The sequence below is a fragment of the Sceloporus undulatus genome, chromosome 4 (genome assembly GCF_019175285.1).
Source record: "Sceloporus undulatus isolate JIND9_A2432 ecotype Alabama chromosome 4, SceUnd_v1.1, whole genome shotgun sequence".
NCBI classification, from domain to species: domain Eukaryota; kingdom Metazoa; phylum Chordata; class Lepidosauria; order Squamata; family Phrynosomatidae; genus Sceloporus; species Sceloporus undulatus.
The window spans coordinates 111142515-111163769 of record NC_056525.1 but is presented as its reverse complement, the minus strand read 5'-3'; the positions used below and the strand labels follow the sequence as shown (position 1 = coordinate 111163769).

The following is a 21255-nucleotide window of genomic DNA, read 5'->3' as shown; positions in this document are numbered from 1 at the left end:
TTTATAAAGACCAGGAAGCGATGGTTTCATACCTCCTAGAATGAAACTGCATGAAGAGCAACATGCGGTCTTCTTTCAATTGGGTGCCTGGAAGCAAAGATATGCTGCGGATTTTAATTAAACCAGATTTTTTTTTAAATGTTCTTGGGAACCATGGAGTCCTTTGGAAATACATTAGGATTTCTTTAGGGGAGGGATCAGTAATGTCGGAATTGAGGAGCAATTCCAAAAGATAACTCACCTACAGCTCCTTGCCTCTCTAAATTAAAGTCAGGCACAGAAACACCTTCAGAATTTAACATCACCCACTTTTCTAAGAGGTCTTTGTTCACTGCACATGCACACAATGCATCAACTGGGACCAACTTCTCATTCCCTCCCTGTCTTCTGGTTCCTCACATTCCTGAGGTTACTGGTATGTCTCTACAAGAATTTCCATAGGCCTTCAATAAGAAACATCTTATTAAAAGTGGGATGTTATATATAATATTTTCCCCCGCTGCCTTTTGTGAGCACAGGGCACATTTTTATGGCTTGGGCTCTGAAAAGCAGCCAACCGAGCCAGAGCCGTCTTTTAAAAAGGAACAGTGGGATCAGTTCCAGAGCTGGCCAAATGAAAGCATCCCAATCCAAGGAAACAGTTTTTCACAACATCGGCTGCAACTCAGTGAACTCAATAATCCCATTCTATAGTTCTCCTAGAGCTGTGAGATGTGAAAGGACATTTATTTGCTCTGCTTCACTGATAAATGATGAAGCTTTCCCAAGTTTCAGAAGAAAAACACAGATGTGCAAGCAGCAAGGAGACCAAAACTCTGTTTTTTAATGCCTGGTTCTCAGTCAGGCTGCTAGTGAATACAAGATGTCTGGCACCTTACAAGCAACCGATGTGATGTCACGTAATGACTACAAACACAATACCATTACATCTGGAGAGCCACACAGAATTGAACATATATGAATTTCCCCACTACCAAATTCCTCTTTACTCTTCATCATGTAGCATTCATCACATAATATATGTGAAGCACTTTGCACACTTGAATTGTGATGTATGAAGGCTAATTAACATCATTATCATCATTTATCTTTTGTGAGACAAGTGGTTGGCTGCTTCATGATCAATGGAAGGAAAGGTTGAATAAATGTTAATCACTCCAAATCCAAATCTGACTACTATAGCAAGATCACATAAGACCACATTCTGATGCCTTATTGGCAACATCAGCAAAAATGTTTTAACATCTTTTACTGTAAAATGTATATTTAGAGTGAGTATGGGAAATAATTTTACACAGAGAGTCAGGATTTAACATGTAATTACAGAGCTTAACAAAACAAGGCAACAGGCTATAAAAACCTTAAGAGAAGTCAATGGAATGGAATGGAAATTTGGCTGCACCACCAGAGACAATACAAACAGGCTAGTGTTACTTGCAACTTATTTGGGAACCTTAACAAATCTGATCGTATTGCTTCCATTTGACATCAGTCGTAGGTAACATGACACACAATTTGCTCCATCACACAGTTTTTTCACAACTGGCTTTGACATTCCCATGGTGTAATATGTGACTGAATGAAATGCTCCTTTGAAGATAAAAAAGGGTTAAAGCCTTCCAGTAGATTTTCACCAAACTAATTCACTCATAAAATCTGTTCAAAAGCACTAAAAGAAATCACACTGCAATACCAGCATATTCACTTAACCAAAGCTGAGTAACAACTAAATGGATTAAAAAAAATATTGAATCTGTGAAAGAGCTGTATGTGGTACAATATTTTTATTGTTTTTCGAACTCAGCACACATAAATACATATATAAAACACAGCTACAATACTGAAAAAAAGTTTTTTTCATTGAAGGCATGTGTAAGCGATGACTAGTAAGTCCCATTTACATCAACGTCTTTCCTATAGTTGTGACCAGGGCTGCATCTGCACTGCAGAAATAAAGCAGTTTGGCTCCACTTTAACTGGATGACTCTATTGACAGCAGCCAGGATGGTATACGTTAAAAAATAGAAAGGGGAATGTATTTCGTCCACTTAAGAGTGGATTTGGAAATTATATGATTTTATAGAGAACGATAAGTTAACGCATCTGATCAAATTTAACTCACTAGGAAAATTTACAGAAGATTGGAATCCAGTTATGGAATTTCTGGACAAACATTGGACTCAAAAATTATCTCCACCAGTTTAGTTTGGACTGAAAATCTACAAAGTCATGGAGAAAAACTATAAAGTCATGGGGGAAAAAATAATGAGAAGGAAATTATTTGTATGGTTATACTGGGCAAAGAATACTAACTATATAATGGATTCATGTATGTTTGTGTAGGTATGTTATTTTTGTAAACTGGGTAAATTTTATGAATGAAGTTTGTATGTTTGGGGAATTACATAAATGGGTAAAAGGCATAAGTGAAGCTAGCGTATCAATTTTCCAATTCTTTTCTTTGTTTTAATAACAATATACGAGACACTTAGAGGAAGGATATTTTTTAAAAAGTGAAAAAGAGAAGAAATTAATAGGGAAAGATATATCCAGTGTTTTAGGTTTAGAAGTCTTTCCTTTTAGAATCTGGGTAGTTTGTAGGATGAATGCAGTATGATGGATGTCTATATACAGATGGATATGGATATATGTAGTGTGTATAACGTTTTTCATGTTATGTGTTATATGTTTTTATATGTATATTTCAATAAAGCTTTAAAAAAAACCTGCCATGACTCATTGGTAGTTTGTTGTGGCACCAGAGCTCTCTGTGACGGAAGGCTAAATGTTTCACAAAACTGTTGCAATCCAGTACCAAAAGGTGTCTGTATCTCCAGCTCATCTTCACCATCCTATGATCTATGATCCTCCCAGTGCTAATGCTACTAAAAAAAGTCCAGCTATGCAATAGACAAGGAGGAAAGGGGAGGTGGGTTGGTGTAAATGACTTTGTAAAAAGTCCTAGGCCTGTTACAGACTGCCAAAATAAAGCTGCTTCGGGTCTCTTTGGAGGTATGCTGTTTAAATGATGCATGGGTCCTAAGAATCCGGAAGCTGTACCAAAGCTGCACTCCCGTGCTTAGGAATGGAGTGTGACTTTGGCGCGACCTCCGGACTCTTCAGACCCATGCATCATTTAAATAGCATACCTCCAAAGAGACCCGAAGCAGCTTTATTTTGGCAGTCTGTAACAGGAGACAATCTGGATCTCAACGGCAATAGCTTTAATACCGACATGGCCAGAAAGAAGAGGGTACCACTTATATGAATACCCTTCCATGCCATCTGAACTGAGGACAACAGTCACAAGATCTTGACCAAATGCAAGGCTGTGGTAACACCAATATTTCTTTTCCTTTCTCCTGTATGATTTTTAACATCTTTTGCCTGAAGAAACCAGTGGCGCTTCAAAAGCTTGCACCGTGTATAATGTATATTTCGATTGGTCTAATAAAGGTATCACTGTTTTGTGTATTTTGGATGCTATCGTACTTTGCTATGTGGCCAATATGGCTACCCCTGGGTATGTTTTGTAAAAAGAAGCAGCTTGCTGCTGCCACGCTGCAGAAGTAATGCAGTTTGACACCACTTTATTGCTCATTGCTTCCTCCTATGGTATTCTGGTGTTTTTAGTTTGTTGTGGCACCAGAGCTCTCTGAGCAGCAAACCTTTTAAGCAATGGACTGAAGTTGGCAGCCTGAGGTTTCATAGACTTCAGTCTACTTCCTCAGATGCTTTTGGTGGAGTTGAAGCCAGGGGCAGACATATATATGCCATAGGTATGCCAGAATGTATGGAATACTTGTATGGAATAGAAAGCCCAGTTTGAACGATGGTTGTTTGTGGACAAAGACATCTATTTCCATACCCAAAGGATTTTCAATTTGAATTGACAGCCTCACATACCTATGGCATTATATATATGTGTGTGTGTGTGGTGTGTGTGTTTATATATATATATAGTCTGCCCCTGGCTTCCACTCCACCAAAAGCATCTGAGGAAGTAGACTTTGGTCTATGAAAGCTCCTGCTGCCAACCTCTTTCTTCCAGTGAGTCTCAAAGGTGCTACAAGACCTCTCCACATTTTTATTAGTACTGTAATAGTATGTCCCTCTGCATCTGAGGAAGTAGACTGAAGCCCAGGAAAGCTCCTGCTGCCAAAACTCTTCCTTCCAGTGAGTCTCCTACAAGCTCTCTCTATGTACTGACTCCAGAGACTAACAGGGCTATGTCTTTTGAGGGCACTGCATTTGAGGGCACTTTATCTTCTTGGCTCCTCTGCTTTGCAAGAGCATCCGGAGATAGGAGGAGCACTTACCCAGCCCCAAGAGAGGGATGCTTGGCCATTGGAAGAGGGGCAGAGAGGGCCCCCCCAGAGCCTTCGCGGCCCCCCCCGGAGCTCATGCTGAGGCGCCTCCACTGAGGAGGAGGAGGAGAGCAAGAGAGCGCCCCATTCAGCCCCAGCCTTCCATGCCCCTCCCCTCCGCATCCAGAGGATGGAAGGCCTCCCGATGATTGACGTAAAACGTCGCAAACCCCGAGCAGGGAGGGCCAGTTGTTTACGGCAAGCAGAGGGGGAAGCCGGAAAGCGAAGGGAAAGGCATGGCAGAAGCGCTGGAGGCGCCTTAGGAAGGTAGGTGAGAGACAGAGAGAGGGGAGCCTGGGCTTCTGGGTCATTTCCTTCAGCCCCTTGGGAGAGGTGCCTTCATAGAGGGAAGGAGGGCAAGGCTCCAGTTTAAAACGGGGCTCTGAAGAGGTATAAGGGACACCCCCAGACCCCCTCTGCCATGCAGGAACTCTCAGTCAAAGCATCCCCAGTGGCAGATGGCCATCCCAGCCTCTGTTTAAAGACCTCCAAGGAGGGAGACTCCACTACACTCGAGGAGGAGTTGTTGTTCCACTGTCGAAAAGCCTTAGTGTCCGGAAGTTCCTCCCAATGTTGAGGTGGAATCTCTTTTCCTGTAGCTTTGCATCCATTGCTCTGTGTCTTGTTCTCTGGAGCAGCAGAAAACAAGCGTGCTCCCTCCTCAATATGGACACTCCCTTCAAATATTTAACACAGGGCTATCTTCACCTCTTAACCTTCTCTTCTCCAGGCATTGGCCTTTTTAGCTGCTGCCTCAAACTGTTGTCATGTTCAACTTGTGGTCTACTTGGGCTCCTGATCCCTTTTCACACGTGTTTCATCAGCCAGGTGTCACCCATCCTATATCTGGCATTTTATTTTTCGTCCTAAGTGCATACCTTACATTTCTCCATGTTGAATTTCATTTTGTTAGCTTTGGCCCAGTTGTCTAGTCCATTCAGGTCCTTTGAATCTTGATCCTATCCTCTGGTGTATTAGCTACTCCTCCTAATTGGATAAGTATGCTCCCAATTCTGTCATCCAGATCATTGATAAAGATGTTGAATAGCACTGGGCCCAGGACAGAGCCCTGTGGGACCCCACTGGTCACTTCTCTCCAGCATGAAGGAGGCCATGTTGAGCACCCTTTGGGTTCGGCCGGTCAACCAATTACAGATCCATTTAACAGTTCCTTTGTCTAGCCCACATTTTACAAGCTGTTGCAAGAATGTCATGAGAAACCTACTATATCCACAGGCATTCCCTTCATCTACCAAGCTGGTAATTTTATCAAAGAAAGAGATCAGGTTTGTCTGGCATGACTTGTTTCTCTGAAACCCATGTTGACTCTTTGTGGTTATGGAATTGCCTTCTAAATGTATGTACAGCACTGTGCAAATTATATGATTATTATATATATTATGAAGCTTAATAATAATAATAATTAATAATAAATGTTCACTGACTCTGTTCAGCTTTAGAATCTTTCCTGGTATTGATGAGAGACTTAACTGGACAATAATTGTTGGGATCCTCCTCCCCTGCCCATTTTGGGGTGGGGGGGAGAGATGGGGACAACGTTTCTTCCTCCTCCAATCTACTGGCACTTCTTCCTGTTCTCCAGGGAGTTCTCAAAGATTGTTGCCAGTGGCAGCTAAAGTAGTGTCAGTTGCATTAATTCTGCCAGTGCTGATGCATGTAGCCTGTGTTTCAATCTTGGAGAAGTATGGGATATAAAACAACAACAACATAATCTTCATCAGTTTATAGGCAGAGGTGGGCCAAGACATTTTTCTGCATGAATTAGGAGATAAGAGCCTTTCCTTCCTCAACCTTCTAGGTTCAAAAGCTAAGCATCCTAACAGTTCACTTTCTCATTCAGTGATAATATCCTCTTCTGCTTCTGAAGCGTAGGTAAGTCCATGGTAACCCAAAATGGCCAGCATAGCCTGTGCCGATAGATTAGAATAGCTAGAGTCCAGGACTACCTGTCCCCATCCCTACATCCTATATAGTCCTCCAAAGAGATGGTTGCCGGCCAAGGGGCTGCCATCATTGTATTCCAATATCTGCCACCTGAAGCAGTCTCTAGCTTTGCTAGTGATAGAGCTGTCCTTGAAGGTATGGTGAACTAAGATGTCTGCTGGGGAGGAACAAAGAAAAGGTCGAGATGTTAACATAGTGACTGAGATGGTTTATGTTTCAGGGATTGATTTTTTTTCAGATATGTTGGAACTCAATCACACTTGGAAGATAGACTTCAGTGTTGGAATGAACCATGTCGTATTTGTCTTGAGGATAGCCCATCCATTACTTTTATTAGAGGGTGCTGATTTCCCCCAATCATTTGCTGTGTTGTATTAACATCATTTTGGCATTGCCAATTTTTCTGTCCGCTGCTCCTTATAATTGTTGTTTTTAACAGCAGCATGATTCTCAGATCTCAGCAAGTTATAATGTTTGTGATCTGTACTATGGAAAAACCTCATCTATTGATTTTTGGATTGTGACTGTGTGAACATCATAGGCCCCAGTTAACTGCTTATGAAGTAATTGATGATAAAGAAAATCTGTATTTCCCCTCTACTTGCTAAATTTAACACATATTTTTAAAGGTCTTAGTGCCACTCTCTATTCCATTGAAGGTATGAACATCCATTCTAGTGTGCTTGCTTTTTAAATCTTATACTCATGTATAAGTTAGAAATTAGGTCAAAAATTGACAAAGAAACCCAGTTGACTTCCATGGGTCAACCTAAATACTGTATCTTATTCTTATTTAAAAGAGGAACTATCCCCTGGTAAAAGGAAAGAGTATATCTTTCCTGGAAACCAATCCCTTTATACTCTCCCATCCGTCCCGCCTTAAGAGTGAACACAAAGAGCTATGTCTGCTGGAATTTTGTAAGTTCTTTGACATTGTTTTGCTCTGCTTCATCCTTTGGATCCTTTGTTATATGCCTTAAGTTTTACTCTCGACTTATTCATGGATCATATCAAAATCCATAATTTCGGCTCCAAAACTTGCCCCTCGCTACCATGAGGTCGACTTTAGTCGAGTATACGGTAACAAGCTTTCAAACAAAGTCCATACACAAATTTGCACAATACAATAAGTACATGCTACTTTGTCGCTGCTTCTTACAGAAATTTCTTACAGATGGGAATAAACCAGAAAAAGATAGCTGTCCACATTACACAGCAAAAACCATGAGGCCGATCCAGTTTTTTAAAGCGTGCTCACATGCAGTGGATGGAACTGAGCCACATGCACCAGCCTTTTTTAAAACTGTGTATATGAAATCATGTACCTGTAGCATAGTCCACGCAAAAAACACATCCTGAATTTTTGTGTGTGTTTCCTTGATTCAGTATTTATTTGTTTATTTATTGGCAGGTTCCAGAATTCTCCATACCAGAATTGACGTCGCTTCTTCACACACTTTAAAAATGCTTTATCTCATTGGACTTGGGCTTGGAGGATACAAAGATATTACAGTAAAAGGTCTGGAGGTAATAAAACAGTGTAGTCGAGTGTACCTGGAAGCCTACACTTCGATCCTCACTGTTGGAAAGGAAGCATTGGTAGTGGATGTAGATGGGAATGGGATGATGTAAAAAAAAAGCATGTGCTGTTTTGGGTTATCCAGACATCCATTTCCATTCTGTTGTGAAATTTCCTGTATATTTTGGTGCTTACTCCTTTCTCTCTCTATTTAACCCACCTCACAGGATAAAATGGATTAACTGCTTTCTATGGCTGCATCTGCCACTGCAGAAATAGTCCAGTTTGACACCACTTTAACTGCCAAGGCTCAGTGCTATGGATTCTGGGAATTGTAGTTTTTTGCAGCACCAGGCTCTGACGAGAAGGCTAATGTCTCACCAAACTGAGTTGCCAGAATTTCCAGTACAGTGGTGCCTCGGGTTACGAAATTTCGTTCCGCGGCCGCTTTCGTACCCGAAAAGCCTTCGTAAGCCGAAACCCATAGGCGCTATGGGAAAAAGCGCGGCTCTGCCGCGGCTCCATTTAAAATAGCGCCGGGTTTTTCGTACCCGAAAAAATTCGTAACCCGAAAAATAATCCCTATGGGATTTTTTCGTATCCCGAAAAAATTCGAACCTGGGTATTTCGTTATCCGAGGTACCTGTACTGAGCCTAGTACAGTGCAGATGCAGCCTCTCTCTTCGTCTTTCTTCTTGACTGCAAGGTTATTCAGTGATATTGTGATAAACCAGCAATAAAAGGATAATCACAACTTGCAAGAGTATTTCAATGAGTATATAATAATTCCTGTCTCAAACATTTGGAGTTTTCTTTAAAAAAACCGTCTCTATACTATTTTCTGAATGATAAAATAGTGTCCTCTGTTTGTTTAAGATGCTAAATCAGGTAAAGGTTTGATTCAAGCTCCTGTCACAAGAAAAGCAACCACAACCTTATGCTGCACAACGATGGCTCTGTTTAGGACACAAGCACAGACTGTAATGATCTGGAAAATAAGAAAAAGACAGGATGGCAGTAATGTACATGCTGAATATGTATTTTGACTTAAGGAGTGAAAATCAGACTACAGCATGCTGTGTTTCTGGCTGTCTTTTGAAAATTATATATTGTCAACTCTCTGGAAAATTTACACAAATTCAACCATGACAATGAGGAAATAGAAATAGTAATTTTTTACCTAGGATCAAACATTGATAAGGCGGGGCTGTAGGCAAGATCAGAAGAAGGGGCGCGCATGCACGCTGTGGCCCTGATTCGGCCTCCGGAGGGCGGTATAAAAGCTGCAAAATGCAGCTCCTTTTTGCACCCTCTGAAAGGCGCCACAGCCGCAGTGGTGGGCTTTGTGATGACTTTTTGCGCTGCATCTAGATGCAGCACCAGGGTTGCACCATGATGCCGTGAACCATCTAAAGCGGTGCGCGGCATCATGGCACGAAGGGGGGTAGAGTCACGCGACGAAAGTGCAGAGCGCCACCGGGAATCCACCCACAGGCCGGCGTTTTTACCCATCTCTACCGGGCGACGAAGAATGGGGAGTGCCGCTATAAAAGAACTAGAAAGGATCCTAAAATGTAAAAATGTACAACCCAAAAGGTAGAATCGTACAAGCCATTGTATTCCCTATTGTCATATATTGGATGTGAAAACTGGACAGTTAAGAAGCATGTAGGGAGAAAACAAATTTAATTGAAACGTGGTGCTGGAGTGCTGGAGGATACCATGCACAGCCAGAAGTCAAACAAATGGCCACTAGAAAAGATCAAACCAAAAATCTCTCTGGAAGATGATTTGTTAACTGAGATATGCCTGCATTTGTCACTTTGAAATCCCTTGTTAACTTTGCCTGACTCTTTTCTTTGAACACCTAGAGTATTCAGAATGCTCAGATGAAGTCTTAAGTTACTGCAATGCTAGAAATTTGAGGAGTGAAGGCAAAAAAATATTTGGAAGCAGAATTCTTATGAACTGTGAAATGGCCCTCCCTCCCTGTAGTCCCGTGCTCCCCCAGCAGCGAGGAAGCCCCCCGCAGCCGGAGAGCGGGCCCCTGGCTGCCACCAAAGTTCTGTGGCGGCTGGGATAGCAAGGTCCCGGGAACGGTGACTGACCAGGTGTCACCCTCCTCTGTGTGTCACCCCCTTTCTGGGTGTCATTGGAGTGTGCCCGCACCATCCAGTATCTCGCAGGGCTCATGTATCTTCAAAATACTTTGTTCCAGTCCAATTCTCTTCTGGATCAAAACCAAATTAGTGTTGTGAGTTCAGAGAGAGGAGAATCTTGTTTCAATCTCCTCCTCACCTCCACCCCCCCCCATTTTGACTTTAGAAGTAATTCATCCAAAACTGGATGGTTGTGTTTGTGAAACACATAAACACATACCTTATATACTCGACTACAAGTCGATGTCATGTATAAGGCGAGGGTACATTTTGAGGCCAAAATTGGGGATTTTGGTATGACCCATGGATACGTCAGGGTAAAATGTGGCTGCCGCATTGTCATTGGGTGCAACAGGCTCAAACAGCTCACGTTTAAAAGACTGATGCAAATCAAATATAAGAGCTTGAAGGAATTGGGAGGATAATACAACTAGTAAAAAAAAAGTCAAAATAATACTCACAACAAGCAAGTGGAATGGAGCTCGGATATGGGCTCGGGAACAAAGGAGGGACTTTGTGGGGGACTCCACTTGCCTATCCTCCCTCCCAAATCTTTCAAGCTCTCATACTTGATTTGCATCGGTCTTTTTTTTTTTATTGTGAGCCGGTTTGAGCTCTTGAGCAACCATTAGGGACAACGGGGCTGGGGTCCGTGTTTTGTGTATCTATGGGCGCTGGTGTATGTGTTCCAGAATGGATCCCCTTCGGATCCCCACTATATTACCATATTGCCCCTGTATACATCTATCCCAGGTTCTGGAGCTCATTGGGGCATAAATTTCTTGACTTATAGTTGAGTATATACGGGTATCTAATTTTGCCCTCAGGTGTGATGCTGCTTAATTGAATGACTGCATTTTCCCCAATATATATTAGATGTGTAGTAGTAGCCTTTGATAATGAGTCCTCCAAGAATTTTACTAATCCCCCTTAAAAAACACCTAGGTAGGTGGCCATTATTGAGAGATGGAAAATTTCCAGAAATTTTGGGAATATTTATTTCTCAATAGGGGAATGGAAAAATTTCAGAAAAAAAAATAGAAAAATGTGATTTTTTTACTTTAGGAACATAATTGAAAATTACTTTATTACTATAGAACATAAAATGCATTATGTACGACTTGTCTTGGTATCATATTTCACACATTACCCGTACAGTTTATTCCAGAAAAATTAAAATACAGTTGCCCCTCAGTATAATAATAATATAATAATAATAATAATATAATAATAATAATACGTTTATTTTATAGACCGCTATTCCGCAGTGTCATCGCGGTGTACAGTAAAAATTAAATACAATACAAATACAAGGTGACAATTAAAGGAGGGAGAAGTCTCGTCCTTCAGGCAGTCCCCGATGTTGCTGGGTCTGCCTGATCGCTCCCTCTGAGGCCAAGATGACAGTTAAGGAGGGGAGGGCCTCTTCCTTCAGACAGTCCCTGATGTTGCTGGGTCTGCCTGAGCACTCCCTCTGAGGCCGAGATGACAGTTGGGAGGGAGGGGCCTCTTCCTTCAGACAGTCCCGATGTTGCTGGTCTGCCTGAGCACTCCCTCTGAGGCCAAGATGACAGTAAGGAGGGAGGGACCTCTTCTTCAGACAGTCCCCGATGTTGCTGGGTCTGCCTGAGCACTCCCTCTGAGGCCCGAGAGACAGTTGAGGATGGAGGGGGCCTCTTCCTTCAGACAGTCCCTGATGTTGCTGGGTCTGTGTCAGAACTCCCCTGCATTCCTATATTCATGGATCATTTATATATTCATTGGGGTTCTGTCAGAGGGATATTTTAGTTTAGGGTTTTGTTTAGATGTTATTTGATTAAGGACATAATAGGAAATTATTGATATATATATTGGTTAGTTAGAATGTACTAGAAGGGAATAGATAGATGGCTCTTCTGTTCTTGCTTATTAGGATTGGAATGTTACAATGTTAGGGAGTTACCCAGCCAGGCCGAGACGGCTCTTGTGTTGGGAGGGGTGAGTTAAACCTTAGAGTTAATATGTTCTTTGATATGATATATGTTGTTGTTTATGCTTTATATGCACCATGTATGTTGGGTTGTGGATGATGGGATATAAAACCATTCTTAACATATACTCATAGTGTGTTAAGGTTTTATATTACTTAGTTAGTAGGGGTGGATGTCTGGGCTTCAAGGCCCACAGGTGCAAGGAGGAGATAACACTTTGTGAGAACTTACTTGTTTTGGGAACAGGGGCCGGGGAGGGCCCGGACAAGAGGACACTACGTCATCTGGGTGGAGGAGATTCCTCCCTGCACGGGAAAGACTGCTCAAATTAATTAACTTTATTGCTTAATGGGGTGGGTCTGTCGTGGGACTTATATAACCCATCTGTAACATTGTATCTTCATTCCTGACAAAGAAGTCACTTCTGTTGCCTATACCTTTACCTTTCAATAAGCTGTATTTTAGGAGCACAGCCTCTTGTTGTTTGGGGGTGGCAATTGGGGCCTGACCGTCTGCCTGTGATCGCTCCTTGAGGCCAAGATGACAGTTGAGGAGGGAGGGGCCTCTTCTTCAGACCGTCCCTGATGTTTGCTGGGTCTGCCTGAGGACTCCCTCTGAGGCGAGATGACAGTTGAGGAGGGAGGGGGGCCTCTTCCTTCAGACAGTCCCTGATGTTGTGGGTCTGCCTGATCGTCCCTCTGAGGCCAAGATGAAGTGAGGAGGGGGGGGGCCTCTTCCGGCAGAAGTCCGATGTGGCGGGGGCGGCCTGAATCGCGCCCTCGGCGGCAAGAGGACAGGGAGGGAGGGGCCTCTTCCTTCAGACAGTCCGTGGGGGATACCAAAATCTCTGAATGCTCAAGTCCCATTGCCCCCAATGGTTCCTTGAGGGAAGGAAATCAAGATCAAGAATTAGAATGATGTGAGATGCTCTATATCAGAACTTTTAAGGCTATCTGATATGGAGTTCCAACAGTTACATTTTTCTGACATACCAGGGACTGTCACCATATTTGTGCTCATACAGCTGTTTCTGCTTTTGTGTCCTGGAAATTCAGCAGCAGCCAGTGGCTCACAGACTGGCCCTGGTCCAGGGACTACCACTTCGAGTAACACTGCTCTAGATAATCAAAATACATACCTGCTGCATAGATTTTAGAAATAATATGCAAGGTTGAATGTAGGAATGCCTTGTATTAAATATTTTATTCATCATTCTTCCATTTTTGTTTTCTTTTCTGGATCTTTACATCTCTACCATTATTGCATCTTGTGCTAGTTTTAACTGTGTGCTGAATGAAGAAATTCTTGTGCTGATCTTAGAGAATTGTGTGTTTCTATTTTATTAGAACACCCCCATAGGATGAACGTACTGTTGTAATAGTATCCCTTTTTTCTTTAACCCCCAGGAGGAATTCTATGGCAAAGAACTGATTCTTGCAGACCGAGAAATTGTAGAGCAAGAAGCAGATACAATCTTGAAAGATGCCCATCAATGTGACGTGGCTTTTCTTGTAGTGGGAGATCCTTTTGGGTAAGAAGAAACAACACATCTAAATAACTGTGTGACCGGTTTTGTTCAGCCATACATTTTGGTTTGATTATGTGGAAAGGTGGAATTCTGAGATGTAATCTATTCATTATGAGATCATCTGAGATTTTGGAAAGTGAATAGTTTCTTTTGAATATGAAAATATTGGTTAGTTATGAGACTGAAAGTGATTTTTTTTCCATGTTTCTTCCAAAAACTGGATGCCTTCATATCTTAATTAGACATGAATGTTCTCTCTTCTCAGCTCTGGAAAGAGGTTCCCATATATCTTCCACAATTTGCTTTAATAATTTTATTCTTATTTGGATGAGACAATAAGGAAACCCAGGCCTATAGATTGCAAGCAGCATGCTGCTTGCATACTGATAGATCACTCCTGCTTGCAGTCAGAACAGCTAAACTAGGGGTGGGTGCCCCATGTGCCTATCTCCCTATATGTTTTTGCAGACTTTGACTTCTCCAGACAACCCATACAGTCCTTTTTCCGGACCCCCCCCCCAAAAAAAAAGGTGGAGGGTCTTCAGGAGTGGCAATTTACTTGCAAATAGGTGTGGGCCACCCTCCTCTCCCACTGTTTAACGTGAAGAAAAAATATGTTTTAAAAATGAGATGTGAACTTCTGGCCACTTCCTGAGGTTTTACTTTGGTTTTGTTATGGTGAAGGGTTTGGGTTTGGGTTTTTTTGGTACAGTATGACTGCCATATCCATGGTAGTGGTATCTGTGATTTCACTTACCCATGTCTGAAAAAATGTGCTCTCTAAGCATTTTCTTGGCTCTCCAGAGCAATCCTATTATGCTTCTGGCGTAAGTTGACCATAGAGTCATACTAGGGGACCTAGAAATGCCTAGAATGGTTTTCTCTAGGAATCTCTAGGACCAACAGCATGATTTTAGGCCGCAGCAGGCAGGCAGGAAAAAGCATCTTGATCCTATGTTTTAGGCCGCAGCAGGCAGGCCTTCCCTTCCTAGTTCTTCTCCCGGTTTACTGTGACTTACGTCGTTCTGTCCACCAATTCTTCTCTTAAATTTAATGAGAAGAATTAAATTAAAATTAAATAAAATTCTTGCCTCAAGAAGAAGAACTCTCCCTCCGTACCAACTGTCATCATCAGACCTGGGAGGGAGTGAAAAAGACAGTCCTCGCTCCATAAGGTCTAGCTGTGAATTCTGTGACTTACATCACTCTCTTTAATCTTATTTTATTGTATTTTATTTTATTGTATTCTCTGTATCTTTATAGCTGTAACCCGCCAGGATTACTATAAATAAATCATCATCATCATCATCATCATTATTATGGTGCATTGGTGTGCCCAGTGATACATTGGTAAAGAACAGTCATAGAGGCCCCCCCATGCACGTCCCATTCACCCCCCCTTTGCCCCATGCCCCCTGTTGGATGTCTGGTTTGTGTACATTGCAGTTACATCCATTGCATTATTGGCGATCTGCCCTGTTTGATGTACTTTTGCATTTTCGCTTTGCCACAGTCCTGTACTGGGACCAGGCTGTTTATATGCTCGTGCAGTGATGCGCATTTTCCGTGTTAAGTTGGAGTATCAGAGCTTCTTTTTGCCCCAGTTTTTAGTCACGGAGCACAGCTTCATTTTGTTGTCCACTTAGTTTTGGTTTTGTGCATCTTCTAAACAGCTAGGCTTCACAGTAGTTTGAAGCCATTTTGTTTGGCCAGTTTGGATTACCCTTCTGTGGTCAACTTCCAGCAGAAATAATTCATTTCAGTAGAGTTTGCTATTACTCTCGGTTTTATGTGGATACGTGGATCATACTGTATTTTTAGCTGCCTGCATGATAATTTTATTTTTAAAAAATACCCCCCCCCCCAGCTTTTCTGCAATTGTCCACTCCTGAGCTAAACAAACCATTAGCTGGATTTGTTGAGGTAGAAAAGAGCTAAAGAAGGAGCTCTGCCTATGTTCACTTGTCAATTTTGTGATTTGCTTAGCTGCTCCCACTACAACTTCAAGCAGTCTACAAACGTCTACCAGCACACTGCCAATAACTAGATATCCTGCAGTTCCAAGGCTTATTTTTCTCATCTGTGCCCATAGTGGGAAGGGGAGGGGTAACTGGGCCCTCCCATCTCCCAGAGACTGATACCATTTGTTCTATGTCTGTCTAAGGCTGGTGGGAGCTGTAGGCAAACAATGTCTGAAGGACCACTGTTGCTTTATATTTGCTCTAGCTGCATATTTGCATTGACACAGATTTGAATTTGACATCAGGATCAACTCAATCATGCTACACAATTGTAGTGCTACATTTCACTAACAGCCATAGCAGCACTTCATGGAATCATGAGATTTGTAGTTTGGGAAAGAAGATTTAGAATTATCAGCCAGATAGCTGTAGTCCCCTTTACAAATTATAAAACCCAGAACTTCATAAGTTGCAGTCACAGTGGAATACAGTGCTATAATTTTTTAGTGTTCATGTACCCCAAACAGAGCTTGGAAGAGTTTGGACTGAAACTCTCCATGGCCATTTTGGTATGAGGACTGTAGAAATTGTAGTCAGGTGGCTATGCTGACTGGGGGATACTGGGACTTTTTCTCTGAAAGAACCAAAACCTTCTCCTAGCTCTGAGTTTGAAGGGGCTTTTAAACGCTGGTTATGAAGCTAGCCAATATCCATTATTGTTAGCTCCAAGCCATGAAAGAGAAAGAGAAATACATGTGATAGTATATACAAAAAGACAGGAGAAAGATTGTGCTGGTCATGGCATATTCTCAGTTTGTTAGCTATGGTTAGGATAACAGGAACTTCATGCCTGCTAATATAGCTACTTGAACCATGTCCTTAGACAGGAGTATGGACATCTGTTTCCTTGATACATAAGCCCTACCATCAATAATGCAGCGACAGCCCTTAAATTCATTATGATTGTGCAAGCTGCCCTCTGAAAGCAATTTGGCCGTATTTCTTTTCCTGCTTGGCAGTTCTCATTTGTTGCCCTTGCTACTTTCCATTATACTTTGTTCAGTTGAATTTTGCACCTGCAAGCCATGTGGTCACTTTTTTGGGAGCATAATATTATCCCATTCATTGCATACTTGATGTGTTCTGTTCATGTGCATGTGTTCCGGTCTTCTGTGAACATCTGGGTCATTACCAATCTCTTATCTGTTTGGGTCTATTAAGCCTCTTAGTTCCTTTCCTTATTCCCGCTGGAAGGGGCAGCCTTTTCTTTCACCAGAAGGCTGCCTTGCCCCAGCCAGTCAAGCATCATCAATCTGTAATGTCAAGCCATATCGAAGAGGGCTTTTGTTTCCAGCTGGTGGTTCAAAATTAATATTGCCATGCCTTGAAATATTAAGAGGGGGGAAGGAAAATGTAATCACTGTATACATCACACAAGGGGTTCCTCCCTTGAGTAAGTATGCATCCAAAAAAAGTGTAATTGATATAAATATACTTCCGAGGGAAAATTAGGAGGCCATTTATTTATTTATTTTCTATTTTTTTAATTGAATGGGTCCTTAACTACAGATGATGCCTGCCTTGGAGAATTAAAGTAATTAAACCATTCATGAAGGCCATTTTTGAATAATTATGAAAATCTGAGAGCATGTCAAAGCTGTCTTATTTGTACTTATTTCCCCAGTTTGTGACTACCTAAGACCTTTTGTGGAAGGACATTCTCTAAGTCCCACCACCACTAGAAGGCACTTTTAGTATGGACATACAAAAAAAAGAAATGTTTGATTTTTGACTGAGTAGGGAAACATTATTGGAGGGTAGGGTATTTGAGGAGTATGTGGTTCCTTGTGGTCGGAGGAGGGCAAATACAACCCATGTACCCTTGGATGTGGTCCACCTGCTCTTGAGACTGGACATAGAGGCCCTGTACAGGCTCCCTTTGTTTATCCAAATCTCAGCAACCACAGCTTGTGTGCTTCTGCACTTCACTTTGGTGCCATGAAGACAGAAAACCCTTTCTCTTTTCAGTGAGATCTGACAGGAAGGAATAACCTTTAGGTAACCTCTCACCTGGACAACTTCAGTTATCATACTTCTTACTCCCCCATCCCAACCTCCAAGTGACAAAAATGATAGCAGAGGAACAAAGTTCAGAGAAAGAAGAGAGGATTGTGGGGAGCAGGGAAACCCCAGTGGAAATCAATCCCTGAAACAAGGTTTCCTTATTCACACTCCCTAACCAGATGCTTTATCTGTTCCCTTCTCACTTACATGGAATGAGCAGGCTTGAACGAAGGTACCTTGGGGAAAAGAGGACAGCTGAAGCCATTGTTCAGATTTGGATTTCTTATGTAAATACATTTTGAGGTTGGGCTATGCAGTGCTGTAAATACAATTGATGTGTGCCAGATCAGCTACTTTGACCAAGTCAGACCTCTGAACAATCATAGTGATGCAAACATAAGCTCTTCCGCTTCCTTTCTTGCCCAGAGTTTGGAAGCAATACATTCCAAACAGCTATTCATAACAAGTTATTTACAAGTACACAAGTCACTTACATGTGTAAGGAATCCACATTAAAAATGTAACATAAGTGGGGACAATGTTACTTCTGTCATTAGATTCTTGCCAGTTGTTTCTTGTTGCAGGAATTTAGGACTTTTTGGAAGCATTTTGATCGGAACTTTTACAAGTTTTATGCCATTCTCCTTTCATTGCTTTAAAAAAAACACCCTTGATTAAAGCTGAAAAGTAAAAAGCACTGAAAAAATAAAAAGCAATTGAAAAATTAACACTATGAGTTTCTACAAGTACTGTAATGGGTAATGTCAATGAATACTTTTTGAACATTACAAGTGGATAGGAGTGAATTACTTTTAAGCATTAATTCTCCAAGCTCTCTTTTTGCATACCTCTTACCTTACCTTCACCCCTGATTTTGTAAATAACAGACCATATAGACTCATTTTCATGTGAGTCCAAATGTAAGTTGTCAATCAGTTTGAACAGAGGCTATGGGCCTCTCATCGAATAGACAATCTGAGCTTGCATTTGCAAGCTACTTGTACACTGTAGTCCCATTCCCTTGACCTTTTGCAACCTTTTCTTTCCTTCCTCTGTAGAGAAGTGTTTTTCAAAGCTAGAGGTTTGTATGGTGTAGGCAGTAGTGCTCTTGAGGGGTACTAACCACCCTTCCTGAAGCTCCCTTGAATACCATATTTGAATCTGCTGAGACAATCAATCATGCAGACCGTGCATGCCAAAGTTTCTTATTTACAATTACATGAAGGCACACTTGCACAGTAATGAAGGAAGTATTGGAGTTATGCCAGAGTTGTCCTGTCACTAGGTAGACTTTATATTTGCCAGTCAACAGATGCCCTGCACTCCTCAGAAAGATAAAGAAGTAGAACATCTAGTTTGCAGGCAGAAAGAAAGTAAAATGCTATCTGTTGTGGTTTTTAGAGGGGTGTTAACCAGACTAGGTGTGGTGTGGTGTGGTGTAATGTACTGTTCCTGGAATGATTAACACAAGCACACAGCCTTACAACTGAAAACCACAACAGTTTGCATTTCAAGCTGTTGGAGGATTTTGTGTGTTGACTCCTGTACACAGAGACACACTGATAACCACAATAGTTTGCATTTTATCTTCTAAGATTGTAAGTTAGCTTTTAGAATGCCATCTGCTGTGGTTTTTAAGATGTGTTTGCTCCTCCCCACTCACACCAAAAACCACAACAGTTTACTTTTCAGGTTCCCAGGTTAGATTTACCACTGTTGAGATTTTTCAGTGTGTTATACACTCTTCCCCACCCCATACAGCCATTTCTATTTTAACCTTAATAAAAACATGTTTAGCACCCAAACCTGCTCTTCTACCTCATCTTCGTTTAGATTTCTCAGCCAGCAAAATCTAGTGCTTCACCAAACTACAAACCCCAAGACTGAATAGGACATAGCCATGGCAGTTAAAGTGGAATCACAGTGGTTAGAACTGTGTACTATGAATGGATCCCTGCTGCTTTCTATGTCCAGGAAAGTTCAGGGTCCCCTCACATACAACAGAACATTGCAGTCAATTACATTCACCTGAAACTTGGAAGTCCTGTAATTCAGAGAAAGATTAGCATTTATCTCCACTGATTGTTAGATTGCCCACAAAATCAAAGTAGTCGCTATTCACTCTCTGTATTGTGCATTCTATCAGTGGTGAACTTATGGCTCTCCAGATGATATTGGAGTCCATCTCCCATAAACCCTGACTATTGGCCATGCTGGATGGTTCCGATGGTATGTGGAATTCAAGAACATTTGAAAGTCCTCATCCTTTGAAGATTTATTTCTTCCTAGTGAATTCTTACTGTAGCTTATGAATAGCCCTGAGCACTCTTGCTTTCCTCCAGCAATTGATGCGTAGGGTATCAGCAGCAATGTAATGGGGTTGTGCTGTGGTAGTCACAGGTCCACAGTTACTTTCCATCAAGAGATATACAGTCATCCCTCCTGATTCTCGGACTTGGAGTCCACATTCTCGCTCATTCGCGGACAGCAAGCGGGAGGGGACCAAAATGGTGCACATGCCACCATTGAAACCAGTGGCGACTCCAATATTGGCATTTTTCTGGATTCGCGGTGTGTTTGTGTCTGGAACAGATTGACTGTACAGGGACAACTATACTTAGGTATGTTTAGTTTCCTCTATTTAGCTGTACTATATTTCTTTACATGCTCAAGTCTAATGCAGATATAGAGCTCCTACTTTGTGACCTTCACTTTTCGTTTGGCTTCCCTGTTTACTGAGAAGAATAGGGCAGGCGAAGTCCATGAGCCTCTCTTCCATCTTTGTCTTGAAGTAGGAGAGGGAGAGCTCTATCCATGGAGGCTTAGACCATGCAATTAGGATTCTTTCCTCCTCTAATATTTAGACTAAATATTGGAAACATGTCCGAAGGGAGATCTGACTATCTTCATTCTTGTTAAGCTTCTGGCAGATGGTCAAACTGTATTATTCTATGTGACCTTAGATTTTTAAAGCTGTTTTTTAATGACTTTTTAAGTTGTTCTTACTCTGTTTTTAACATTGTTCTGCCCATTCCCACTCAAATGATTTTGGAGGGACTAGAGTGTTTGAACTAGAAATTATTGGTGTTAATATCAACATGCAATAGTTGCTTTGGCCTTGTTAAGAATGGCTCCACTCTTAGAATGTTTACAGCAGAAACATCAAGTGTATCTTAGTTCTAGCATTGTGGAAAAGGAAGAAAAGCAGTAATTCTTACTACAGTATTTTCTAATGACTTAGCATGGCAGTATTGCCCGTAACCCTTTGCTTGCTCACTGCAGGGCAACTACACACAGCGACCTTGTTCTCCGGGCAGTCAAGCTTGGAATTCCCTACCGAGTCATCCACAATGCCTCTATCCTGAATGCTGTCGGCTGCTGTGGCTTACAGGTACATCTTTTGCATGTGTGGCATTCTGCCCAAACCACAACTCTGTTTTCTTCTCTTACCAGGTTTCTGCAGAATGTAGGTGACAGCTTGCTTACAAAGCTGTATGAAAGAGTTGCAAGAGAAGTTGTGCACCTTTCATTGCATGCAGTGAGTCTTTCTTTTTCTGTCACTTTCCTGCTGATGTTTTTTCCCCCCTCAAAGTATACAAAGGCTTTTCTCAAAGTATACGAAATGAGGTGGTTAAAGTGTTGAACTACGAACCAAATTGTAGCTCTCTGGATGACCTTGAGCCAATCATGGTGTCTCAGATTGGCCAACTTCACAGGATTGT

At 41.8% G+C, this 21255-nt stretch overlaps 1 protein-coding gene across 9 annotated transcripts in view; it reads left to right on the top strand.

Moving 5' to 3' along the window:
* Window positions 1–21255, top strand: part of DPH5 (diphthamide biosynthesis 5) — a 221938-nt gene that overhangs the window by 183469 nt on the left and 17214 nt on the right. For 7 of the 9 annotated variants that reach the window (XR_006103654.1, XM_042464785.1, XM_042464782.1 and 4 more), the window contains 2 exons: window positions 13387–13511; window positions 20816–20924. Coding sequence is in view for 8 of the 9 variants with exons in the window: in XM_042464785.1 (XP_042320719.1) it covers window positions 13387–13511; window positions 20816–20924 (234 nt within the window). In the remaining variant the exon portion in view is untranslated. Of the gene's footprint in view, window positions 1–4601; window positions 4632–6648; window positions 6699–7738; window positions 7932–13386; window positions 13512–20815; window positions 20925–21255 lie in introns of those variants that run through there. The other 2 variants (XM_042464784.1, XM_042464779.1) reach the window with 2 other exon arrangements.